Raw genomic sequence first — 27,874 nt, 5'->3', positions numbered from 1 at the left:
TCCTACAGATGTGCTCAAACCGTGGGCTAAATGATGCCAGCACATGGCTGAACTGTTTGTAATGAAACCATTTAGAAACAACCTAACAGAGGCTGATTAAATACTGGTTAAATAGAGGAATAACTAAACTATGGGACATCCATATGATACAACGAGATACTACGTAACTGTAATTAAAAAGAAAGAAGCAACTCTCTGTACAACTCATATGAAATAATGTCCCAAAGATGTACAATAAATAAGGCAAGGCGGAGAATTCTATGTTGAATAACACCCCCACGAGCCATTCACATCCACATGGATCATGTCTGAAAGGATGGAGAGCTTGGTCGCAGTGGTGCCTGCAGAGGGGGAAATTGGGTGGACGGGGACCTGAGCAGGAGCGGTGGCTGCCACACCATTATTTTATGTGACTGCACCCTCTGGAGGAGTGCCCTGGGGTGGCCCTGCTGGAAAAAGGACTTTCTGTTCTGTATCCCTTCTGCAACTTTGAATAGGACAACTTGTACGTATTACATATTTTAAAAAAATGGAATTTAATTACAAATACGTAAGGAAAGTATAATCAGGTCCAGTGTAAAGAAATAAAACACTACAATACAATGTCATCCCTTCCAGTTCTGAGGATGTGGGTTGCTCACAAGTTGTTCTCCTTCATTCAGGAGATATTTACTCAGTCCCAACCATGTGAGGTCCGCTGAGTAAGTGCACAGAGTTGAGTAGAACGGAGCTTGTTCCCAGTTTAAATGGAATGAGCACCAGGATGATGATAAGGCAGCTATCGCTCCCTGAAGGCCTGCGAGGTACCCACCATGCAGATGGCGGCTCGTCCCCACCACAACCCATGACCTGGGCCACTTCTACCACCAGTTTGCAGAGATGGAAGCTGAGCCGAGAGCTCAGGCCACATCCACTGGGCTGGGTGGCTCGGGTCTCAGAAGACCCCAGAGCCTTAAACCTGAGGGGCCTGGGGGAGCAGGGAAGTCAGATGCCTTTGAAGATTGTCTACCTAACACACACCCGGCCCCAGGCAAACGGAGGAAGCAAAGTGCACCTGGTTTGCAGCGTCTGAAAAGTCATTCTCCAGTAGACGGGGGCCCAGGATAAACAAACAAAAGGAGGGTTCCCAAAGAAGCTGAAGAGGGAAGTGGGAAGGTATCAAAGGTTCATCATTGTCATGAAAATGTTAGCCGACTCATAAAAATGGTTCTTAGACATTAAAAGTCCTCTGCAATAGATTGCTTTGACTTGACCAAAGTCAAACCTTAGCCTCTTTTGCTATTTCAAAACCCCAAAACCACTGTTGCTTTGAGCTATATTCTAATAGCACTAAATTAACCTCTCTTCTAATCTACCTCCTCTTCTCACAGACTGTAATCTCCTCAGGGAGGTACTCTAGGCCCCCATTTCTCCTTTCCCCTACCCCCAACCTCCACACATAGTAGCCATCTCATTTTCTTTCCATTCCTCCCACACAATTCTCCACTTGGGCCCAGCTCTACGCATTGGCCTCCAGACAGAGGATCAACGCCCATCCCGCCCTCATTTCTGCCTCTAGGACACACTTTCTCATGTACTCTCCCATCACACGCATTCATACACATCCTCTCCCAGCTTCCTTTCTGGCCATCCCCGGGCTCTCCTGGTCTCTGCTGCAATGCCTCTCCTTCCCTGGCCGTCTCCAGGCAGCTGCAGAAGGGGCCTGCTGTCTCCTCCAGGCCTTCTCTCATGCCGGTCCCTCATGCCAAAGCACTTCTCCCTTTCTGACCCCTGAGCTAACTCCACTGGCACCTCTTCACCTCTACACTGATTGCTGGGTGCTGGGAGCACAGAGAAAGGTGGCCTCATGTGTACTCTGAACGGAGTGGGGCGGGCGCTTGGGCAGTGCTTGGGGCCCAGTCCCAAGCTCCCTCTGACTTTGTTCCCACCAGCCACAAAATTAACTGTGTTTGGGCACAATCCAGCCTCCATGAATTCATTCAGCAGGCATCGTGACACAGAGCACAGATTCAGGGGTAAACTGTCTGGATTCTAAACCCGCCTCTGCACTTACCCTCTCTGTGCCTATTTTCTCATCTGTAAACAGGGACAACAGCAGTCTGTACCTCACTGAGTTGTGGTGGGATGAAATTAGCTAACACATGTGAGGTTCTCAGAATAATCCCTGGCTAGGTCTACAGTTATGCCATGGAAGCACTGCCCACTGTGGGGGAGAAGACAGCCAAAGCCCACGCTCACAGGGGTTCACCTCCCCAGGGACAGACATTGACCATATAATTACCATTGTGTCTGTCTCCCGGGGAGGGGCAGGAAAGTAAACAGGTAACTGTAACATCGTGTGCTGAGCCCTTGGGGGCCACACGGACTGGATGTGGAGGAGGAAAAGGCGCTGAGTCTAAGAGGAAGAGGAGTGGGCAGACTAGCAGACGGGTGAGGAGGGAGGGCACTCCAGGCCAGGGGACAGCGTGAGAAGGCAGGAGGCACACAATGGTGGAAACTAGAATAGCTTCCTGGGTGGAGGGAAGGGCTGTGACGCAAGGGCGGAGGTGAGGAGCAGGGCTGGGAGGGTTAGCAGAGGCCAGCTCTTGAATTTGGGTTTAACCCCAGAGCCATGGGAAATCAGCGGTGGAGTGACTTGGTAAGATTTAACCCTATACGGAGATGGCTCTGGCTGCAGGTGGGGGATGGATGGCAGGGCAGGCAGAGTGAGAACGCTGGCAGGTGAGAGGGGAGGCCAGGCCAGAAAGATGAGCATTTGGAAAGTGTCCCTCCCAGGAAAGAACCGTGCAGGAAGAAGGCTGCCTTAACCCTTCGTGTGCCCTGCTGGACCAGCTAGTGCTCAGCACACTTAGAGGTGGCGGACACACAACACACACACACACACACACACACACACACACACACACACACACACACACATACACACACACACACACACACACACACACACACACACACACACACACACACACAGGTTTTCCGTTTCCCTTCAGTTTCACCAGGGCAGGACTTTCGATCTGTTTTATTGCTTGCTGTATCTCTAGCACCTACAACAGTGCCTCACACATGGAAAGGGACAGGTTTGGGCAAAGCTAGTGACACCCACAAAAGCATCACTTGACCAAAGTCAAACCTTAGCCTCTTCTGCTGTTTCAAAACCCAAGGACCAGTGTTGCTTTGAGCTATACTCTAATAGCACTAAATGAATCTCTCGTCCAATCTACCTCCTCTTCTCACAGCCTCTAAACTCCTCAGGGAGGCGTTCTAGGCCCCCACTTCTCCCTTCCCCTGCCCATCCTCCACACACAGTAGCCATCTCGCTTCTACTCTCTCTATTTCTCTCACACAGATTCTCTACTTGGGCCCAACGCATCTACTCAGTGGCCGCCACAGTAAGGAACAACTCCCATCCCACCCTCATTTGTGCCTCTAGGACACTCACTTTCTGCTATTCTCATGCCTGCCCTCTCCCATCTCATACCCCCCCCCCCACACACACACACATGTCCTTCCCAGCGTCCCTTCTGGACATCCCAGGCTCTCCTGCCTTAAGGCCTCTCCCTCCCTGGCTGACTCCAGGAAGTTAGGCTCACCCATTTCTGCAGGAGGGGCCTGCCCTCTCCTCCACACACACACACACACACACACACAAGGTTCCAGCCTTTCTCTCACGCTGTTCCCTCATGCCAAAACACTGTGAAGACATCACAGCTCTGTGGGCCAACAGGCACGGGAGCACCTTGTACATATGCAGGAAATGACCTTGAGGGTTACAAAAAATAATAAAAGACACAGCCCATTTCCTTGATACTCATAGTCAAGAGCCAAGAAATTCACATTATCACAAGCATAAGCAATTCACGGTATTACGAAAGTCCACTTCTGGTTTCTGTAGATGTCTCCTGGATCACTTCCGCAGAGTCCTACACTTGATAATGGAAAAACAGAATAAGTAGGTGTACAGACCTTGTCTCCACTCGTTAATTTTTGTGGTGGGAGTTGCTCGATGTTTGCCAAGACACTTGCTGGTGGCAGCCTAAATACAACTGCAAATTTGCAAAATAGATGTTGCCGTAAGGAAGAAGGCATCCTAACTCTATAAATACTTCATAAAAATGTTTTCATTACAATAAAGGAGGCAAAAAGTTGGGGAAATGCTGGCAGAATTGCGTATTCCTTAGCATTATTGATTAGTATTTATTTAACAGGTGAGATACAAGTGCTCCCAATATGCAAAGGATTGTTAACCAAAGAAGTTTTTTCAACCAACGCCCGTGGTGGTCCCTTCTCCTTCCCCTTCCTAAACGACTCAGCCCTACTGTCAGGAGGGTGGAGCAGAGCGAGGTAGGAGTTCATGGTGGCCCAAAGCAGGTCAGCACCCAGGTAATGAGAGGACATCCCCAGGGAGGGGGGGTCTGTCTTGTGATGTCACAGCCTGATCAGGGGAAGGAGGGACTCTTCAGAGGCTTGGGGAACGGCAGCCTGGCACGTGGTATCAGAGGGTAAGCAATGTGTGTGAGTGTGTGTGTGTGTGTGTGTGTGTGTGTGTGTGTGTGTAAATTTATAGTCCTTAGCTCTGCCTGGGAGAAGCAACATTTCAATAGGAATGGGCACATCTAATGCCAAGATCTTGGATTCCAAATACCATTTTCCAAGAAAATAAATCAAGACTCCTCCGAGAAAAGGGTTGAGTCCACAACTGGGGCAAGGAGTCAGAAGGATTAGCCTGGGGCATCTTGTCATGCCAGAAGGTGAGGATGTGCTCACAGTATGACACGGCCACATAGCAAGGACACAGATCAAAGGGGCTCTCACTGGTTAAATTGGGGATGATGGGTGCTTCCAAATAAATAATGAAGGGAATGGAGTGTAACTTACTAACGTTGGAATCCATAAGTCCATGTGAATATAAAAATAATGACGTCAACGAGGAATGGGGTATTGACATAGTTTCAAAGTAACTCCCCATAAAAAGACTGTTATCTACAAAGAGGAAAAGACTATCTTAGAGAAACCTAAGTCACGTGATCCGCTTAGTCATGTGATCAAAGGGAACGTCTTTAGCACAGGAACAAACTAAATGGTGAGCCCCTTGGTAGGGGGCGAGGAGAAGAGTGCAATGTCACTGTTAACCTGAACAGACCACGAGGAAACACGAGACAAACTTTAACTGAGGGGCATCCTACAGCATCTGTGATCTTCCAAAGTGTCAAGGCCATGAAAACCAAGAAAAGCCTGAGGAGTTGTTTTTCCAGACAGAAGGAGACTAAACAGACATAAGTAAATGCAAGAGTGACTCTGGACTGGATCCTTTTGGGATAAAAGACACAATTGCGATAATTGGTAAAACTTGAGTGGAGCCTGAGGATTCGATGATAATAGTGAATCTGTGTTAGTTTCTTGGTTTTGATGATTGTGTTGTGTGCCAGTAGGAAAATGTCCTTGCGTGTAGGAAAAACAGGAACGTAATGGGGCATCAGGGCTACTTATTCTCAGAGAGTTCATGAAAAACAGAGGGTTTTTTGGTATTGCCCTTTGTGATTGTTTCAAAATTTTAAAATGACAAGGAATAAACTATAGAAAAAATAAATAGTAGTTAAACAAACTCTGATATATATATACAGTGAAATCTTATTTAGCCTGCAAAAGGAAGGAAATCCTGACACATACTACAACATGGATGAATCTTGAGGACATAATGCAAAGTGAAATAAGCCAGTTGCAAAAGGACAAATACTGTGTAATCTCACTTATATGAGATACCTGGAATAGTCAAATTCATAGACACAGAAAGTAGAATAGTGGTCGCGGAACCATACGTTAGTCCAGAAATATACTTGCCCTGCCCCAGTAGGGGAATGGGGAGTTAGTGTTTAATGGGGACAGATTTTAAGTTTGGGGGGGTAAAAAGTTCTGGAGATAGATGGTGGGGATGGTTACACAACGTGGGTATACTCAGTGCCACTGTGTGCTGAAAACTGGTCGCGATGGTAAATTTTATGTTATATATATTTTACCACAATAAAAAAAAATAAGTTAAAAAAATTAAACTGTGATTGTTAAGGCATATTCACACTAAATGTTTAGTTTCAAAATGTTGGTGTAAAAAGTGACACCAGGGTCGATGTGTGTCTTGAATTACATATCAAACACTCTCTAACTCAGGGTTCCTACTCTAACTTAATGAAAATGAAGGTTTCCTTTCCTTAGGAAAGGAAGGTTTTTGTGTGTGTACTTCACATGGCCAAACATCAACTTTATGACTCTATGAAACTTGGGAAAAACTCTTTCTGCTAAACGTGCCTGCGAATGTCCATTCTTAGAAAGTTATAGAATATTTGAAAGCCTTGTTCTTCAAAGCAAATCTGCTTTCTGTTACTTAGTCAAATAAAGCAATTCAACCAAGTGGCAAAACTCCAAGGTATGACACTGCTATGGGATAGAAAGGAAAGCCGTTTTGTTTCACAGTTTGCTGGGCCTGTAAATCGAGAGCACGCACGTTTGCGTATTTAATTCAGAGGTTCTGCAATGCCCTGCCAGACTGAGCACATACCTGTAACCACGAAACATGACACACGGATCCGATACAGGGTAAGGGTATGGTGCTACCAACAGTGAATGCCAAGCCACATGGCTCCATGTGTGAATCCAGAGGATAAACCAGGCAGTTGCTGGAATGTCTACTTCCACTGCACAGCTCAACCAACGGCATGACCTCCAAGGCTACTTCAAGGTCACTGTGAGCACCACTCCCTGGTTAGAGGAGCTGGAGGCTCCATGCACTTCCACCCCTGGGAAAGGGCTTGCCATGACCCGACACGCTGCCTGCACACACAGAAGACACACTGAACTAAACAACAAAGCACCTCAACGCTTTGGGCCGTGGTCTCTTTATGTCAAATGCCAGACATGCCAGGATAGACATTTCTTCAGTGCCTTCCAGTTCTATGATTTTCATAACCTGTAACTTCGTAGGCAATCATTTATGAGTTGATGGTGGTAATAATTATTAACGTTTTAAAAAAATTCCTTTGTTAGGGGTATATACGTGTATGTTTCTTTAAGTGAGAGTAAAATTAACTCTCAGTTGGTCAGTTCTTAGAATTATTGGTCCCGGAACCATATGTTAGTCCGGAAATATACTTGCCCTGCCCCGAAGGAAGTATGCCATCTGATAGCATAAATGCATAAAAACAAACATATATACTAGAGCCCCATTACAGAAGTAGCCCCATTATAGAGGTAGGTTAGAAGGGCAAATATATACTATATGTGGATAACATGTCAGAAGACAAATAATTGGTCTAAATCCAAATAAAAAGGCAGTAGGCTCAACGAGCTTCCCTTACATACATCCATATGCCAAGATGGTTCGTAAATGCTATGCAATGGCTCAAGCAGTTGTTTCAAAGGGTCTTTCAGGGCAGTACAGCGCCTTCAGAAGTCCTTGAGGCTGGGCCTGTGCTTGTACAGCCTGAGGTTGCAAAAACTGAAACCCACAATCTCAGATGTGATGATGTGCTTCCCTGCTGTGCATTCTGGTTGAGCGCCTCTGAGATTTTGTTTTATGAGTATTCCTGACCGCCAAACGTTCAGGACTCAGAGGATCCAGTCCCTGCTCCGCACACTCTTTATGACCCGTTGCATAATACCAGTGACAGTTCCACATCTAGGCAGGACGAGGACAGTGTGATCCCAACGGTGGGGACAGGACCTCGGGTGGAGTTAGTTGAGAAACCACTGTTGGCCGAGAAGGTCACGTGCTGGGCAAATTGGGAAAAGCCCCTGAAGCAAGTTCCCTGGAAGGACTCAGGCAGAAGGCCCCACGGATATGCCATCAGGGACCTCAGGCAGCCAGAGGGAGAACGCTGGACGAGTCAAGGGGCCATCCTACAGTGGTGCCTCCTCCCCTGGTCGGGGGGCTAGGCTCTTTGGGGTCCTGTGGTGTGCAGCAGCCAGAACACAGCAGAACCCCAGCTCTCCTCGCACTTGTGCATTTCCATGGGAACAGCTCGCAGCCCTGCGCTGGGTGCTGTGCTCCATCTATTTCTATGGCACCTATCACCATGGCACCTACTTGCTCTGAAAAACACAGGCTAAAAACAGAACATAAAGAAAAGGGGGCAATCCACTTCCCTGCCATCACCTCTCCTACCGCTGTTGTACTTCTGAAGGCTCACGTGGACCTTTTCCGCTCCTAGTTTCCGTGTTTTTGGTGTAGGTGGCCTTAAAAAACAAAAGGCTTACTATCTGCACCAGCATCGTCTTGGGGTGATGTGGCCTGACGCTCCAGGAGGGAGCCCACACAGGAAGTGGCTCCTCCCAGGGCTTTTTCAGAGCTCCCCCCAGAAGGAGTTTGGGGAAGGGGGAAGAAGTGGGGAGTCGGGGAGGGGGACAGTTACATCAATGCACACAGATGACCCAAAAAAAGGACCTGTGTTTATTACAACAATGGGACCACAAGCTCTCCTGGGAGCACATGGGACATTCCTTTCAGGGATGGATCCACAGGCCAAACAGCCCCCCTAAAGGTTTTTCTTAAGTGATAAAGATCACCCTTCTAGTCTCTGGAGTCAGACAGCACTTGGGGTCGAATCCCGACTCAGTCACTTGCCAGCCATGTGAGGTCAGCGGGCACCCTCTCGGAGGTTAAATGGACTCATCTGTAAAACGGGGATAAGAACACCCCCCCGCCCCCCAGGGACAAACCACATGCTGCAGCCTCAGCCTTCATGCTTGTCCCTTGGTGCCTATTTATAAAACGGGGAGAATAATGGCACCTGCCTGGAAGGAACTTGGTGGTGGTTGGAAGAGACAATGTGTAGAAAGTGCTGAGCAGAGCGCTCCTGGAGAGGAGGGTGTGGGGTGGAGGAAGCAGCGACGATTCCCTGGGCCTGACTTCCTGCCCTCTGTCCCGTTGCCCCGGACTCCACACCCCTCAAGTCCTTGCCCACAACAAATGTCACAGAGGACAGGCTCCTGCAGAAGGGCCATCAGCTGGGGCGCTTGCTGGGACACACCAGACAACGGAATTCTCACAAACTGGAAAAATCGCAACCTGGTTGCCTGCCTGTGGGCTTTGGAGTCAAGCAGCCCTGGGGGCTCCAATCTCCGTTCTCCTGCTTATGAGCTGAGTGACTCTGGACATGCCACTTAGCTTCCCTTTCCTTCTCCATCTGTGAAACAGGGTGACACGTCTTGTTTCAGAGGGAAATTGGGAGCATTAAAGGAGAAAATGCAGGAAAAGCCTCTGGCCCAGAGTCAGCACATGGTGGGTGCTCCGTAATTGTGGGCTCCCTTCTCCTCTAGTCACCACACGGAATGTTTTAAGGCAAAGTAAATATTTAATGACTAAAGGATCAGCTTTTATAATAAAAGGAAACAGGCCCTTTTCCTGAATTTGCTGCTGGTGCTGGTAAATGCTACAGTGAAACTGCCAGGCTCACTCCAGGCCCCCTCCACGGCCCCCACTGCCCTCTCAAATGCCATTTCTCACAACTCCCTCTCAGGAATGCTCTGCTCAGCCAAACAAGACTGTGGGCTCTTTCTCAGACACAACTTACTCGTTCCTTTTTTACTGTACAGAAGCAATTTCCCTGTTGCAAGCACTGTGGCTGTCTCCCTGCCAAAGTCCACCCCCCATGAGCACCCATATTGCATTTGGGGATCCATGTGCTTCCAAGGACCTGGACTCTACTGCAAGGTTCTGGCAGTGGAACATGTGACCTCAGTTAGGCCAATCACATAATTCCATCCCTTCCGTGCAGGATTCGTTCACGTGGCCTAGGTTGATCCAGTCAGAATGACTTTCAGGACTCTTCCTGAGGTGGGGGACAAAAGGTCTGCAAGGGCTATAGCTGTGAGGCCTGGACTGCTCCAGCCATTTGACCATTGTAAGCAAAGCCAGCCAGTAGGCAAAACTGACACACGCAGAACACCAACTAAAAGCCCTGCCAAGAACTGTAGCTGGAGCTGTGACAGCGTTATGAATACCTAGGTTGAATGGCATCTCAAGCTTGCCCTACTTGTGAATTTCTTAGTTCCATGAGTCAATAAACTCCATTTATGTTCAAACCAATTGGAGTTGGATTTTCTGGAACATGAGGATAAAAGCACCAGGGACACCACTTCCTCTCTGCCAGCCCAGGGTCCTCACCACATTCAGAGCTTAGTTCCAAAGTTAGGTCTTAAGGAAATCCACCTAATTCTATTTCTTCCTTTACCCTCTGCCACGGTGCTCTGTTTATGAAGGATTGGCCATGTGTGCAGTCCTAACACTAAAACCCTGTCATATTGGTAGCATCTCCATTTTTCTGGCGAAGACACTGAGGCCCAAAAGGATATGTTGTCATTTTTTCCAAAGCCACACATTTCGTGTTGGTAAGATCGGAAGTAGCAAGGAGGACCCCTGGGATAGGCAGGTTATTAATACATTTTGGTTTCTTTTTCTAAACACTATATCCTTTCAATTTCCCAGTTGGATTATCAATGTCTTGAGCCCAAGGCTATTGTTTTCTTCCTATTTTGACCATCCATTGTAGTTACTTGAGAAACATTTGTTATCAAATGGTTACTGGAACCTGACCCAGGGGCCTGACAATGCCCGGAGGTCTGCTGGGTACCAGGCACTGGGCTAAGCGCTCTCGACATATGTAACCTCATTTTTTAAAGTGGTTCATTGTATTTACGTTATTTTTGGACCCCAAGGCAAGTGGCCTTTCGCCAAGGCCTGTGAACGGAACCTGTTTGAACTGGAAAAGGAGGATCTGTTCCAAGGCACAAACACAGAGGGTGATGGCCCCTTACAGTGGCGCACGGCTGCGTAGAAAGGGCAAGGGCTCTGGGTTTGACTTATGGCTCTACTTCTGATTATCTGCGTGGTCTTACACAAGTTATTTGTGTATTTATGCCTCCATTTTCTCGTTTGTCAAATGACGACATAATCCCAACACCTCACTGGGTTGTTGAGAGATTAAATCATACCGGTGAACCGCCTCCAGCACAATGCTGGGCAGAGTTTTGTTTTCCCCCCACTATGTTTCTTCTTTGCTGGGCACTAACCAGTGGCTGGCCCTCACAGGCATGTGTACCCTGGCCCCTGCTTTGTGGATGACGGCCAACCCTACCCAGGAGCCAGAAGCTCAAGAAAACACTGGCCACCAGGTGCAGGGAAGTTTCCATCCCATTCTTTGCCAAACATAGATTTGCTGGTGGGAAGCCAGAGTGGGCCAAGGAATGGCTGTAGCCCAGGCTGCTTTATTTCACTACAAATTCATTGTGTTTATATTATAACTAAGCCTTTTTCCTTTTGTCTCTGCCTAGCAATCCATAAACAGGTCCAGATCTGACAGCCTGAGCACCAGGTCTGACTTATTAACAAAGGAAAGGGGAGGGCAGCCCGGTGGTTCAGTTGGTTAGAAGCGAGCTCTGAACAACAGGGTTGTCAGTTCGATTCCTACATGGGATGGTGGGCTGTGCCCCCTGCAACTAAAGATTGAAAACAGCAACTGGACTTGGAGTTGAGCTGTGCCCTCCACAACTCGATTGAAGGACAATGACTTGGAGCTGATGGGCCCTGGAGACACACACTGTTCCCCAATATTCCCCAAGAAAATTTATAAAAAAGAAAAAAGAAAGGGGATTTGCCAGGTGGCTCAGTGTACATTTTCAATTAGGATCAGAAGTATTCTGAAGCCTCAGAATAGCCAGTCTTCCCTGAGATTTTGAGTGGTGTCACTCAACTAATTGGTGTATACTTGCTCAGGACTCTTTGTCAGCACAGGGGAATGTTACACCTCTTTAGGTAAATCTGACTCAGCTGCACTTTTCTTGGCCTTAGGTGGGGTTGGGTGGGGTGGGAGAAGGCTGAGGGAAAGCAAGAGATAAAATGTCTTTACATTTTATCACCTCTTCTAATCTCCGTTTTACTCAAAGAAGGCAGCTAGGCCCAGTATTTTGTTCTACCTCAGAATGCGGCTACTGGTGTTGAATAGTGGTATCCTGCGGTTTAGTTTCTAGTTATGGGAGGCAGTGTTCTCCAAGTGTACATCCCCAGGACACTTGCATCAGTATCCTGGACTGCTTGCTAACAGTGCAGACTTCTGGCTCCACACCCTTCCCACTGAATTAGGCTCTGTACACAAGACTGAGAGGCTTGGGTCGCAGTTAAGAACACGGGCTTTCGAGTCACATAAACACAGAGGAACTCCAGGGTCCGACCCCACTACCTACTTCCTGTGGACCTGGGGCAGGGTGTTTAACTTCTGTGGGTCTCAAGTTCATCACCTGTACCAAGGGAAAAGTGGACAGTCAAGGAAGACGGAGTTCATGTGGTTGTTATAAGGAAGAAAAGAAATAATGCCTGTTTAGCAACGCTTGGCACATGGTTCAGTGCATGGTAACGCTTCTTTTTACATAATACCTGTACTCAAAAAGTCTTAGGACCCTACAGGAATTACTAAACCTGGCCATCACAACCAGTGTTAAGATCCCTGCTACAGCACTTTCCACTATACGGCTTCTGACAAATCTGCAGACCAGCAACTAGACCTGAAGGTATCATAAAACCACATGAACCCCACCAGGACTCACATCTGATCCTCAACAACCAGCCGGCCAGGAGAGGGCAGCAAGAGGGAGCCAGAGTCTTACTGTGCAGCCAGCCGAATCACAGGGCCTGGGTGTCAGGGGCATTTGCACCCAATCTGGTGGGTAGAGGAGTGGCAGCATGGGTTACCAGGGGGCTGTGTAGCTGACTCTTGGCTTTCATAGGTTGTTTACTTTAGGAAACCACACAAGTGTCACTAGATTCTAGAATGCAACGGAAACTTCATGGAGATGTAAATATTGGGAGATAGACTAAGCCGGGGGTTGGCAAACTTTTTTTGTACAGCCTGTGAGCTAAGAATGCTTTTTACATTTTAAAAGGGTGTTTAAAAGGAGTGAGCAGAAAAGGAGGTCTCTGTGAAGGAGATGGGAAAAAATGTCCAGCGAAGTAGAGTGGAAACCTAGAACCTAGAGCCGCCGGGGGAGAGGCTTGCGGGACGGGGCAACAATACCAGCGCTCAAGAAAGATGGAATCAGACCAGAGGATAAAGCACCAGCTGGACCTGGAGTATGGCTGTCTTGAGTGACTTTTGTCTGGGCATTTGATGATGGGAACCGACACCAGATTGCAATGGGTGATGGAGGACTGAGTGGGCAGGCAGGCAACGTAAACAGCCAGCGTAGATCATTCTTTCAAGAAGCCTGGCTGTGCAGGAAGAGAGAAAGGAAAACCGAAGAGAGAAGTTAGACAGACACATGGGACCAAGCACAGGGTATTTTTCAGACTGGAGAGATTGTACATGTTTAGATCCTGATGAAAAAATGTTGGTAGAGAAGAAGCTGAAGCTGTGAGCCAGCGAGAACAGTGAGGGGAGGACGGTTCCAGGGGAGTTAGGAGGGCATCGCATCTGAGCACCAGGGGGAGGCCAGCTGTGGCAGGAGCACACCTGTCCCTGGCACGGGACAGTTGGAGAAGAAGAGTAGCAGATATGCTGCATGGTTTCCAGGGAGGACCTTGAGAGAGTTTCCCGAGACCTCAGTTTTACTCAATTTTATCAATGAAAAGGACGGATTCTTTATTAGGGACAAGGAGAGACAATGAAACAGAGCTTTGAAAAAGGGTTGAGAAAAGAGGGACAGTCAGGAGGCGCTGCCAATGGCAGTGAGGCAGGGAAGTATCTAGGGACATCTGCAAGGGTTTCCAGGCAGCCTTGGGGACCCAGGATTGTAATGGCCCAGATAGGAATGGTGGACCAATCCTCCAGCAGCAGTCAGCACGCCAGGAAGAAGCAGGGCAGAAATGTCCCCAGAAGCGGCGTTCAGCTGGGTGGGCTCAACAGAAAAGGATAAGTGGACAAGAGTGGTTAGAAAGAGATTCAGGATAGAGAGGACAGCTGACCACCGCGGTCACATGACGTTGTCCCCTGAGTTAACAGTAGTCATTGGTTCAGGTGTTTAGCAGAGGGGTCAAGGTCACTTCTATATATAGACTAGGTTCCCTCTTCAACAAAGAAAGTGAGCCGAGGCCGATGAGGTAAATGAAGGTAACAGGAATTTTAGAATCAGATGTGGATTGAAAATCATCCTTACCATTTCCCAAAATAATATTTTGTCTATAAAATGTGAAAAATACATGCTTTCTAGAACTTGCAAGAATGAAATGATTAATGTAAAGTACCCTGCAAGGTTGTAAACACCATTGGGTGCCTGTCTTTTGTTATTTAGTATTCTAACTTCTGCTTCTAGTAGATGCCTGGCACATAGTACGCCCTCAACAAAAACAAATGTCCTTCTTCTGTTAGGCAATATTCATCAAAGCACCTTTTCTGGTCCTGGAATAAGCGCCCCTGACACAACTGGTATTCCTCTCCTTGACCTGTCCAATCTCAATTATTGCAATAATGAAATGGAACATTGATCTATACTTTCTTTCATTGAGCCAGGCTGTTACTTAACTGAGTGATTTCAGGCAAGTATAAAGACCACACAGATTCAGGATCATGTGGCTGCTCATCCATCCACCAAACAAATGGCTTGGCTTCTTTATCACAGCCCTGTGGACTCACAGATAACCTCTAATGAGGTGGGGAGGTTTCCACCTCAACACATGCAAGGATGGACTCCAAGGGAATGGAAGGAATATAGGTACCCTTTCTTCATCAGCCATCTAGACCCAATCTCACAAGAGACAGTGACTCTCTAGAGGAAAGGGAGTATGGAGTTTATATTACATAATGAGGAAGTTGTCAAAAGATTCAAGATCCAGAAGAAACAATAAATAAAATAAAAAATAGAGCCAATGCCACTCCGGCTGGGAGGTTTGGGCAATAAGGGGACAGGCTGCCCAACCCAGTAAATAGTCAGTCTGACCAGTGCCACCAGAGGTGTTTATCTGAAACATTGGGCCAAGAGCCATCCCGGGATTTTGATAAAGAAGAAATCCAAGAGTAGATCAGGCTTCCAGTAGACAGGAAGTAGAGCACAGGTGGGCTGAGAAACTGGTAGACTGAAGAAGGCATTAATGTCCAATGCAGGTCCAAAGCACACGTCTGTAGCAACATGTCACAAAGACTACGGACTGTTCCCAATTTCCATTCTCTCTTTCCTCCTTTCAGTAAGACAACTCCTAAGTTTTAGCTGGGAATATTTAGTTGACCCAGCTAGAGACTACATTTCCCAGACTCACCTGCAGCTTAGTGTGCCCAACTTCTGGCCAATGGGATATGAGGAAAAGGACACGTTCTAAATCACATCATTTAGAGGGGGCTGTTTGCCCTTCACCTCATTTTCTCCTCTTCCTCCAGGCAGGTGTGAGTGATGTTGAGCCAGCTTTGACTGTGCAGGAGAGGACAGCATATGGGATGGGGAGCAAGATGATGCAAGGAACCTGGGTTCCTGAATGACCCTGTGGAGCAGACTGGTTTACCTGTCCTGAACTGACCATCTACCTCTTAGCTATTAGGTGATAGAGAAATATATTTCTATCCTTTTTGAACAAATGCATTTTGGGGTCTTTTTGTTACAACTCAGCCTGTACCCTACCTAATACAGAGTGCTTCCCAAAGGTACAGCTAATCATAATTTTTGTACTGATAGTCATATTTATTGAAAGCTTACTGTGTGCCAGGCATTGTTCTAGAGACTTTACATGCATTATCTCATTTATTCCACACAACACTCACTAGATGAGGGCTGTTATCCCCATTTTACAGAAAAGGAGCCACAGGGAGATTCAATACTTTTTCTAAAGACTCATAGCTATTTAGTGGCCTAACCACCAGTCAGACAAGTATTCTGGAGGAGCTCATACCCTTAGTCACTATATTTTACAAAGCATAACTTTTTATACTCCCATGCAGTTCAAAGGACACCACTTAGTTTTCAAGAGAGTTGTGCCCAAATATTGACTTTTCTTCAAAATTACTGCAGGACCAAGGCAAGTCATTTAGTTTCTCTACTAGTTGTTTTTCTCCAAGAGAACACAGGAAGGGTACCCACACTAGACCTCATACAACTGCTGGAAGGATAAAATGAACTCATGTATACTTAAGAAATGTTTTGAAAGCTATAAAGTGTGGTATAAATGCAATGTTGCCTTAAGGAAGGCTGGGAAATCCTTACAGCCAAAATAACAAAACGCACTCAATTTTAAAACATGCAAATACCGTCGAGCAATTTGGATGATTGCCTGGAAAGGCTGCCGACATCTGTTAAGGAGAGGAGTACGTTTGGTTTTGTGCATCTGTTATCCTCAACTGAAAAAGGGAGAGGTTAATTGGAATTAATTGAGAGAGAGCATAGCTGTGTTTCTGTTGTGCACATTTGTGCACACACAGGTGTTTTTTTTCTCTCTCTCTCTCAAGAGAAGAGAAGCATTATGATCAAGGGAGGAGTAGCAGCAATCTGCAATGCCTGTGGGAACCAGGCAGGTACAGACGTTGGGGAGTGGGACGGGGCACACAAAGTGCCGACAGTGAGTGGGAACTTTGGTGAACGGGAGCTCCAGATTTCTCTGCCTTGTTGCGATGTGAGTCTGCTGTTGCCAGATCTTTCAGTCACATGTGGAATTTCCCCATTTTCCAAGAATGCTCAAATTTCAAATTTAGAAATCAAACATGTCAAGGGCCACCAGCGGGTCTCCCGGGATCTAGCCCTGCAGCCGGAAGTCACATCTGAGTCTTTCAGATGCTTCATCATGATTATGTATAAGCCACAGTGGAGGTTTCTCTCATCTCACCCCACCCTGCCCTGCCCTGCCTCACCCCGTGCCACCTTGCTCTTCCTTCTTCCTCATCTTAACTCCACCCCTCTGGTGAAGCCAGCTTTCTCTTTGCTTTCTACCCTCTGACTTCTCCTCCCTTTCCTTGTAGCTTGTACCCTGTTATCTTGAAGACACAAAATAGCCCCCTCCTTTGTGTGCCAATTAATGCCAATGTTCTTCTTCCTGCCTACATAATCTCAACCTGCTACCCCCACCCCCGAACACATAATTTTTGCCTGCGTTCTCATGAAGTAAGGTGATTACAGTTAGCGCCCCATTGTCTGTAATGAGGAGGGGGCAGGGAGGCAATGATAAGGCGCGAGAGGACACACCCAAAAGTCATGTGGTTTTGCCTTTCGTGTTTGGTGGTGCACAAGTAAGAAAGAAGCACACGACTGCCAGTCACCTGCACCATCCTGGTCCTGGCCCTGCAGTGGACACGGAGACAAGCAGATCCCTGGTCTGGAGAAAGCCTTGAAGGGGATTTACAGAGCTCGACCTCCAGCCAAGGTGCAGGCGGTGACCTGGGTGCTGTCTCACCTCCCCTTTCCTCAAAGGTCCCTGCTTGCATTATGTGGGTGCCCAGGAAACTCGGACCAGTTGGCTGCCCTGTATCTTCCACTGCGTGGAGTTCTTTCACCCCGACTGCCATCCCCCTTTCTGGTCATCAGCTCCATCACATCATCCCTGGCAAGCTTCTGGCCCAAAGGCTGACGGGTACCCCTTGATAGGTTTCAGTTTTGTTTTCTTTGCTTTCACATGACCTTGGGGCTTCTCAGGGCAATGACGTGGACCACCAGGCCCACGCAGGTGTGAGGACCGAGAAGAGAAGCACTACCTACCCCTGAGGCATGGTCAGTCATCACGTGCTACCTGTCAAGGCTGAGCTCCAACTTTGCAAAGAGAGGAGCAGAGCTCCCCCGCCCCCTTGGAGAATTTCAGGGAATTTTCTGCCCTGCTAACCGGCTGTGCCCCACCAACTCCTGAGCTGTCTCTCTGCAGAACTTTGGCTCCTCGGGCGGGTGGAGTGTGTGGATGTCACCTGGTGGGAGCTGGGAGGGCAGGTCTGTGGTGTGTTCCGTGCCCTCCTGACTTACTGTTTGCTTGGGACGTCTGGATTAGGGCTACAAACAGTTCTTCTCTTTGTTTCCACTGCCTGGCAGAATGTGTGCTCTCCTCAGAAAGGCATAAAGCTCCTCTTTCTTCAGCTCTCCTGTGCCACCCGGCTTGTTCTGCAGGCCCAGGCCAGGCCCCAGTGCAGACTGTCACAGCCTCACTCTGCAGCCTGTGCTCACGTGGCCTGTGCAATGGCGGGTGGCCTCCTTGGCAGGCAGCCAGCCCCAGATCTTAAAGCCGCAGAGCCTCTGGCGGCTGCGTGGGCTCTGCGTGCTTGTGTCCTAACCTCCCTGCAGGAGTCAGCCTGCCCTCCCTGGAAACAGGGACACACAGGGACGAGTAATGCAAGGGCTTAGCTGACACTACTTTGGGAACTTTGAAAAAGTCTGATGCCAGCGTTGCAGCCCCAGAAGTCCTGATGTAATTGAACTGGGAATGCAGCCTGAGCACCAAGGTTTGCTCTAGGCTTCAGTTTCTCCTTCACTCATCTCGGTTAATTGTCGTGAGGATTAACTGAGATAATAAGCACTAGTGCAGAGCCTAGCCCTCAGGACGTGCCAATAGATGTTGGCGCTTACAATTTTCAACTGGATGCCTCTTTCAAGGAAAAACCAGGATCTGCTTTCTTCTGATCTGTCTCTCTCTGGCTTCAAAGCCTTCAGGACTTCCCTTTTGCCCCCCGGATTAAGCGCAAACACCCCCACAAGGTCACTCACCAAATGGTCCCTGTGGCTTTACCTTCCCTACCTCTCCTGAATCTTGGCATCCCCACCTCAAACCACAAGTCACACACCTGAGCCCACCGCAGATCCTCCCTTTCAGCTCTAGCCCTTGCATGTCCCTTCCTGGGCCTGGTTCACTCTTTCTGCCCTCTATCTCCATCTGCCTAACTTCTTCCCTCCCCTTATGACTTAGCACAGTTGTAACTTCCTTTTTTTTTCCGGCTCCCGAGTGCAGGGGAGGTGGCCCAAGGGTTCCCATAGCACTCCATGCATCTCCTGCCAAAGCCCTTACCCCTAGGCATTCTCTGTGTAGATTTATTTCTCTCTGCCTCTAGTTGCTGCAAGCTCAGCGTGGGCAGGGTCGACTTTGTTTACCACCAGTGTTTAATAATATTGGAATGGCTGAGTGAGTGAAAGATAAAATGAATGGGTTTAGTGAATTGAATGGATGAATGAATGCATGTTCTCTTTTATTACAGAATCAGAAACGTTACGTCGTGCAATCCCACCCACGCAGGGTGCTGTCTCTGACCAGCTGGACCCTCAGCCATAGTTCTGCAAAGGCCCATAGCGACTGCAGCACCCCGTCCTTCACTCTCTCCAGCCCCAGCTCGCCTACAGAACCCTGTGGTTCTGTTTGTTGTCCTATTTCCAGAGACTGAAATAAAGTAAAAGGTAAGTAAAGTGGTCCTAGGTCACAGAGGAGCCATATCTGTTATATTGACCTTTATTAGACAAGAGCCAAAAGATAGAAACAACCTAAGTGTCCATCAACAGATGAATGGATAAACAACATGTGGTACACACACACACACACACACACACACACACAAACACACACACACACACACACACACAAACACACACACACAAACACGGGGGTGCCAAAAAAATGTATACACATGGCCTGTATACATGTTTTGTTATTGGTATATATTATTACAATTTTAATACAGTTTTTTCTTTTCTTAAAATGTGTATACATTTTTTGTCTCTCTCTCTCTCTCTCTCTCTCTCTCTCTCTCTCTCTCTATATATATATATATATATATATATATATATATATATCTACACACACACACACACATCTAATGGAATATTATTCAGCCATAAAAAGGGAAGAAGTTCTGATAAGGCTACAGTATGGATGAGACTGAAAGCCTCATTATGCTAAGTGGAATATGTCAGACACAAAAGGACAGATGTCGTCTGATTCCACTTATATGAGGGACCTGGCATAGGCAAATTCATAGTGACAGAAAGTAGAACGGAGGTCACGAGGGGCTGGAGGAGAGCAGAACGCGGAGTTACTGTTTACTGGGTACAAACTGCTATTTGGGATAATTAAAAAGTTCTGTAAATGGATCGTAGTGAAGGTGGCACAACATTATGAATGTACTTAATGCCACTAAATTGTACACTTAAAAGTGATTAAAATGGTTAATTTTCATGTTATGCACATTTTACCATGAAAAAAAACACTCTTTATTAGAAACCTAAACTGTGGCAACAGCCTACCCTGCACCCTCAGGGAATGACTGTTTATAAAGAAGCTGAGCTGGACCTGAAACATGCCTGCCTGGCCTTTCCTTTCCATTTTTCTTGAGGCTTAAAGCCGAAATGCAGAGCCCCCGAAGGTTAAATGGTGTGGATAAACAGAGGTACCAGGAACGCCAAATATTTACAGTTGGTTTCTTCAGTGGGTGAGATGCAGGCAAACTGCTAAGGAAGAAATGTTACAATATTCAGATGGTGTCAGAGCACGTTTTCGGAAAGAAGCAATTGCTTGTGTCAAAAGAATTTAGAAGTACAATCAAGCATTGATTGCAATTGCTTCGCTAAAATGAGGCCCCCCTCAAAAACAAAACAAAAAAATTAAATCCAGGTAGCTATTGCATACCAGGTAATTGTAGCTATTTAAAAGTTAAGAAAAGGGAAGGCAATTGAAGGAACTCAGTGGGTGATAGAAATAAGAATTCAAGTTGCTTTTCCCAAAGATGTGCCTCAACCTGAATTAGGTATGAAGCTTCCAGAAATGGTCGCCTCTGAAAGGTAGGGCTGAGGAACTAGTCCCCCCAAATTGATTTGGCTTCTAGGTGAAATTGACGTTTCAGAGAGATCAAAGTCCACTTCTTGTTCCAGCTCAACTGTGCTAAAGTATCCAGGCCCTGCCCAAAACCTGAAGGAGAAACCATCAGCCACCAGCCAGTACCCCCTCAGCAACTTTCTGCTCATTTTTAAGTAAGCCAAGGAAGTTTAAGTTAGGACAGGAAAAATGTAAGTTCCTGTCTGCTGGGTCCATAAAGGTAGCTGGGAAGGACCTGGATTCGGGTTTCCGGCTGTCTCCTGTTCAGGCTGGGTCTCTAGCTGGGTCCTGGCCCTCCCGGGCGTCATGCCGCTTTCCCTTTCTGCCAAGTGCATTTGCACGTTTGATCTCCTCCTATCTGCTCAAACTCTAAGGGAAAGGAGGGAAGGAAATCATTGAATATTACAATCTGAACCTTACATCTGGGGCTGAGATGTGCCTCCCCCTACCCCCCCCGCAGAGTCTAGGGGAGCCAAGGCATGAAGACAGCCAGGCCTCAGAAGCTCTGCAGGTACAAGGACGGACATAGGGACAGACTTAGTCACTTCCCTCATCTTCAGATCTCAAATCAAGCTTTACTTCCTCCAGAAGTCTCCCTGGACCCACAGGCCAAATCAGCACTTCCTGTTTTAAATTCTCATAGCTCCCAAACTTTTCCTTCAAAGCACTCATTACTTTATGGCATTCTAAATTTATAAAATTATTTGATCGTCTGAGTCTCCCACTAGACATCAAGCTGCTCTAGAGCTGGAAGCATGTCTGTTTTGTTCACTGCCACGTCTCCTGTGCCTAACAAAGTGACCAGCACATGGTATGACTCAGTCACCATAGTAGGTGCTCAGTAAACACTTGTTGACGGGATGAATCAATGGGAGCCAGAGGAGATGGTAAACATGTTCTGAAATATTTCCTTTTCGTCCTGAAAATTAAACTTGCTCCCCTGTTTATCCTTAAGTTGTGTTAATAACAGCGACTATTTCCAACCGTACTAGTAGTTCTAGTAACAGTTATTGAGATTTTACGATATGCCATGTTCATGGTTTATCTAATTTAGGGGTTTGTCTCATTTGACCCTGACAGCGTGCTCTGGAGTAGACACTATTGTTATTCCCATATCAAAGACAAGAAAACTGAAGCTCTGAGAAATGGTGGCCATACAGACATCAAGTGGCAGAGCTCGGATCTGACTATTGCTGGGTCCTTTAAGATACATAACTGCATGTCATCCTCATGTAAGCTCTGTGATGGATCTGGGGCTCAGAGAAGTTGAGTAACCCACATGAGGTTATACAGCTAGGAAACCACAGAGTCAGGCTTCAAACCGGGCCCTGACTCCAAAAGACTGCTCTCCAAAAAAAATGTCTCCATGGCTTCGTAGATGTCATTTTAGAAAATGAGTAGGAAAGTCTGTTAAGTGAGGCCACCAGGGTGAATCCAAACCAGAAATTTGGATGCCATTGGACAGAAGACTGAAAGGTCCTGCTGAAGGAGCTGCCCGCCACCCCCCACGCCCACGCCAGCATGGTGCCCATGGCACATTCCTGTCTGCCTCTGTTTCAGAAAATTACCTTGCCTCTGAATTTCCCCAGGCTCCAACCACTACCTTGGATCGAATCCTTTATGTAGGACCAAAGCCGGGGGCAGCGGAGGGTTTCCTATGACCTCCCTGTAAAGCTCCCCCCCCCCCCGCCGACTTCGCAGCACACTCAGCCAGCTACGCTCCTCTGTGATGCCAGGGCCCACACAGCTGGGCGTCCCCAAAAGGCTAAGTGACCTTGTCCCCTGTTTTAGGAACAGGGCAGCTCTTGAGTCCATTCTGCTGGCAGGGCAGGGACACATCACGGCCCGTTGGAATGGGGCCCCTCCAATGGGAGACTCCATGAGCACAGCCTCGCTTCAGCACAAGGGGACCAGTGGTTTTCAGAGTTTTCAAAAGTACATTTCTCAGCCACAAATAATGCCATTGTCACGGTAGCACTTCCTGTTTTTCACAAATCAACCATATTAAAAACAGAAAGAGGCAAAAGTCTGGCATTCATTGCAACAGCTCAGTTGTTTGGGAAATGTTGACTTCTGGGATGGTTCAGAGGCAGACAAGACACATGAAAGGCGCGGGGCTGCCAGCTTTTCTTTCCACTGCCTTCTGTTCCAGTCCCCCGGGCGTGGGTCATCACAATATGAGTAAATTTCCTGATCGGTCCTGGCGTTCTGCTCTCTTCTCCTCATTCTCCATGAGGCTTCCAGACCAATAGTCCCCAGATGGTGTTTGGGTGACATCATTTATTTGCTCAAGACCCTTCAGTGGCCTTTCCACAGACCACAGAAGATGTAGCCACGCATCCAAGGCCCTCCTGTAGCGACTCTGCCTCCGGGGCTGAAACCAGGGCGGAACCTAGTGCAAAATGTAAGAGGGCACCAAATAACTCAGAAGCCCAGATAAGTACTGATTTCAAACCTAATGCAAAGAGTCCACGATGAGCAAAATACCAAAGTTTCACATAAAGACATGGTCAGACCCTGCTCTTGCATGCTCTCCCACTGGCCTGTTCCCTGTCTCCTGCCCCTGCCCAGCTCCTGACCCCTCCTGGCCTGCTTTAGTTTTGTCATGGCACTTAGTTTATTTCTTTCTAGTTACTGAGCTAGATTCTAAGCTTCATGAGAACAGGACCAGATCAGATGTCTGTTTGCTCATGGCCAAGTTCCAGAGCCTAGAACAGGGGCTGTTATATGGCACATTCTCTACCTCTGTGTTTCTCTCCTGTGGACTCACTGCAGAGAATCGCTCTAGGGCAGGAAGCCTGCCTTGCACCTCACGAATCCCCAGCCATAGTACCATGCTGGGAACACAGCTCGTGCTCTGGCAGTGTTTGGTGTTTTTCAAAAATTAGATTGAACTTAACACTTCTCTTAACTTGATGTGGCAAGGCCTCAGTATCCACTCTGAGTTCTCTGGTGAAAAGTAAAAAGAGATGCCATTTTTATGTCATAAAGTTGTAAGTATAAACAGTAACAGCTAACATGAGCTAAACTCTCGGCCATGAGATTTACTTGGATTTCCTCATTCAGTTATTATAACTCTGTGCAGCATGTGCTATTATTATCCCCATTTTATTGAAGAAGAAACTGAGGCTGCCAAATAACAGAGAAGAAATTGTTACTATGGAAACAGCTGGGAAGCTGAGAGCTGGGACTCAAACCAGGTAGTCTGGTGACAGAGCCAGCTTGGAAATGGTATGAAGCCCCTGGATGGACCCATTAGGAAGAGAGAAGAAAGCGAAATATAATATGAGAAGAAAGCCCAGGGCTGAGTCAAAGAGAGGAGGAACGTGCAAAGGAATGGCCCAAAGTTAGTGGGAAACCAAGAGAGAGAAGTGTGACGAACAGAATCCAAGAGAGAAGGGCTGTGTGTGTTGAGCACGGGAAATAGTTTCTCAGACTTGGCGTCATGGAAGCTCTTCGTAGCCTTGACAAGACCAGTCTCTATCAGACTTTCTCAATGGCTGCACTAGTGACATTTGTAGCCAGATAATTCTATGCTGTGGGGGACTGTCCTGTGCATAGTAGGATGTTCGGCAGCCTCCCTGGCCTCCCCACACTGGATACCAGTAGCACCCCTCCCTGGAGTCGTGGCAATCAAAAATGTTTCCAGACACTGCCAAATGTCTCCCCGGGGACAAAACTGCGCTGGGTTGAGAACTACTGCTCCGTGGAGTGGTGAGGGCAGAAGCCAGATTGGAGTAAGTAGAGGAAAGAACGGGAGGTAAAGGCGAGGACAAAGACTGAAATAATAAGGTGGGAGCTGGGGATGGGGGGAAGGCCAAGGGAGATATTTGTTGTTATTGTTTTTAAAACTCAGTATATATGTATATATATACACAATGAGAGACAGCAGAGGAGGTCTATAGGTTAGTGACAATGATCCAGGAGAGAGTAAAAATGTGCTAATGAGAGAGAGAGAGAGAGAGGGTGAGAGAGAGAGACTGAATATGATTTTCTGGAATAGGCAAGAAGGAATCGGATCCAGACCACAAGCTGAGGGATTAGCCTTCGAAAGGAGTAGAGACACTTACTCCACTGTAAGAGAAGAAAGAGAGGCCTGTTGCAGAAGTAGATGTAGGAAGGTGTGTACATGTGGTGGTGGCAAAGGGAGGGAGTTCCCATCTGTTGGCTTCTATTTTCCCAACCAAGCATGCGGCTCCGTCAGCAGAGCTGGATGGAGAGCAGGGAGGAGGAGGGAGGGAAGGCACAAGACTTGTGCTGGAGCAAAGCAAGCTGAAAGGAGAGGGTAGGATTACGAGGCAGTGTCGATGGCCCGTTTGCAGCCTGAGGCCAGGCATTTGAAATGAAGCCAGTGTATGTCGTGTGAATATTCTCCAGCTGCTTCATCTGTGCTGGGGACAGCATGCGGCAGGTGGGTGAAGCCTCAGGGACTGGCCACAGCTCACCCAGGCAGCCTGCAGGAGCAGGGCCCCAACGTTTGGCTGTTCTTCCTTCAGCCGGAGGGAAACATGGAGGTATCTGTGCACCTTCAAGATCCAAACAGAATGGGAGGCCACAGCAGCCTTGTATCCCCAGGAGCAGATACACCCATCACCAGGCCCATAATGAATTCCTCCAGTCCATGGAGCTTCCTGCACATGCGGCTGTGAGCCCCTCCTCTGTCCCTCCAAGCTGTAATAAAGTCTGCTGACCCTCCACATTCAGCCAAGGGATGTCCCCGAACCTTTGCAAGTCATGCCCACTTCCCACTCCCAACGACACCTGCCTTTTGGCTCCTGTCCCCAGCCCGAGAGAGGGCAGCAGATATGAGCAATGACTTCAGGTAGAAATCAACACGCAAAATTCCAGACATTATGATCTGCTCATCTTAAAACGAGGCAAGCCCTCCACTAGATGTGAGAAAAAAGGAAATTTCCATTCACCCAATACCTCCTTTCAAAATCCATCCATCCTCTCCCAGATAACTTTAATAAGAGTAAGAAAGACAGCCAGAAGTCTGGAGCATTGATCACTTTTTTGGAGCCAGAAAGTCAAATTAGAAAAACAGTCTAGGGTGGTTTATTTTGACTTGACTCAAGAATGTTTCGATAAGCCAACTTGATGATTTGTGTGGCATTTGGAACATCCCTGAAGTGTCAGGAAGTTACCCCCAGTGAGGGAGTGGATGGTTTTCAGCATCCTGGTAGAAATATCCTATCATTGTGAGGACATCAGGACTCTTGGCTTTCGGAGGGTCTCCACAGTGGGACTATTGACCAAGCTGTTGCCACAAGGCAGCTGACCACCATACAGGGGTTCTCCAACGGGAATGTGTATCAGAATCCCTAGGAGGGCTTGGTGGGCCCCACCCCCAGAGTTCTTGATTCAGTAGGCCTAGAGGGGGACCCAAGGGTTTGCATTTTAAGCTCCCAGGGGACGCTGATTCTGCTGGTCCGGGAACCACACTTTATAACCACTGACATCATGGAAGAAGGTGTTGATATCAGATTTGAGTTCGAATCCTGAGTCCATCGAACTAAGGAAGCCTGGGCAAGTTACTTCACTGCTTGCGTATAAGATTGGGGTCTCACTGCACACCCCGAGAGCTTGTTTTCAATATCAGAGAGAAGTCATGTCAAGTCCAAGCCCAGTAGGCACTCAGTAAAAGAAAGTGGCAGTTATTTTTATCACCATTCTAACACACCTCCACCATCCAGCTATTTGGATCGGCACCCAAGACAAACATCGACTTGGCCTCGGGAGTCGTGAGGAGGTTACTGAGTTGGTAATCTCTCCACCCTCTCTTCCTCCTCTCCTGAACATCCAGGCACCAAAATAGCCCCCAACACCCACCAATGCATTGCCAGCGATGACATTTCCAAGTGGAGGAGATAACTGATCACTTTCAAACTCTGTCATATTTTAAGTACATTATCTTTAAAATCTAGGTCAGGATGAGCAATGAACTTGGGCTCATAGATTGTTAAAGCGGAGAGGAAACTTCAAAAATCATCTAATTTTCTTGTTCAAGGTGAAGAAGTTAAAAGGTGAGGACACAGAGATCCAGAGAGAGGCAGTGACTTGCCAAAGGTGGCACAGCAAGTCAAATGGCAGGAGCAGACCTGCAGCTCAGTCTTTCATATCCTGAGGGTGGTGGGAGGTCATAGAAAAAAAACGCTCAACTGACCAAAAATGTTATGCTTTCATAATTAAAATAGCAAGCCCCTTGGACTGGTAGGGCCGCCCAGACCTGAGTACGAACGCTTCTCACCCTAAGGCAGTGGCACACCTTCATAGAAGGGTAGATCACAATCTCTGAAAAGGAAGGCAGATTCTTACGCTTACCAGTGAAGGGAGTGTGTTAAAAAAGAGCTTGGAAACACTGACTGCCCCCCTACCCCCCCGGACACACACCATGTCACCTCTCTTCTTAATTTGTTTGTCTCTTTGGTAAATTGGAAGGTACACCAGTTTCTCTGCCTTGATTCTTCTAAACCTACTTCCTGCTTCCTGCAGGCTCTCTTTTTCTGCTCTTCATCATCTCTCATTTTCCTCTAACATTACACCCCAAATGCAAAGAGAGCTTGCCCTGTGCCCAGGGCAGAACAGACATCTTTTATTTAACTTATGAAGAGGAATAAGCTAAAGACTTATTTGCATTGAATTTTTCTCTTATTCCATTATTTCCCACTGTCAAAGCAGCCAGTATTTTCAGAAGCCTATTGTCTGCCAAGTACTCTTGAACTGCTGCCGTGGTTACAAAGATGGCCCCTTGCTCTCAGTCAACGAGCATGTACTGAAATTACCTGTACGTGCTGGGCAGTGGGCCACACGGATGATTCAAGGCTCAACAAGATGGGCACTGTCCCTGTCCTTGAGTGTGTCCAGGCTGCCTTCTGAGAAATGATGGATTTTCAGCAAGAGGGCGGCATGGTCAGGATGAGATGGGTCGGGTGCGGGAGCCGGCTTATACAAGCCTGTAGGAGCTGATAGGTAACTTTTCAGGGATTTCTGTGAGCCAGTGGTTTAAGGCAGCCATTTTCAAAATTAAATTACACAAACTTACAATACAATACATTTAATTAAAGACAAAGGTGATACACACTCAAAACTCATCACTTCCTAATAATTTTACGATGTCCTGCTATGCTCTTGAGGTTATTT

General features: G+C 47.4%; 1 protein-coding gene across 6 annotated transcripts in view; it reads right to left on the bottom strand.

Annotated features, from left to right (window-relative positions):
* Positions 1 to 18,102, bottom strand: part of DGLUCY (D-glutamate cyclase) — a 79,757-nt gene extending 61,655 nt beyond the window's left edge. For 3 of the 6 annotated variants that reach the window (XR_016020931.1, XR_016020930.1, XM_074327031.2), the window contains exon 1: positions 16,212 to 16,230. Coding sequence is in view for 1 of the 6 variants with exons in the window: in XM_074327034.2 (XP_074183135.2) it covers positions 16,212 to 16,253 (42 nt within the window). In the remaining 5 variants the exon portion in view is untranslated. Of the gene's footprint in view, positions 1 to 16,211; positions 16,302 to 17,904 lie in introns of those variants that run through there. The other 3 variants (XM_019745117.3, XM_088797452.1, XM_074327034.2) reach the window with 2 other exon arrangements.
* Positions 18,103 to 27,874: the final 9,772 nt, after the last annotated feature.

The sequence above is a fragment of the Rhinolophus sinicus genome, chromosome 3 (assembly GCF_057876585.1).
Source record: "Rhinolophus sinicus isolate RSI-liver-muscle chromosome 3, RSI-T2T, whole genome shotgun sequence".
Taxonomy (NCBI): Eukaryota; Metazoa; Chordata; class Mammalia; order Chiroptera; family Rhinolophidae; genus Rhinolophus; species Rhinolophus sinicus.
This window is presented reverse-complemented; position numbering and strand designations above follow the sequence as displayed.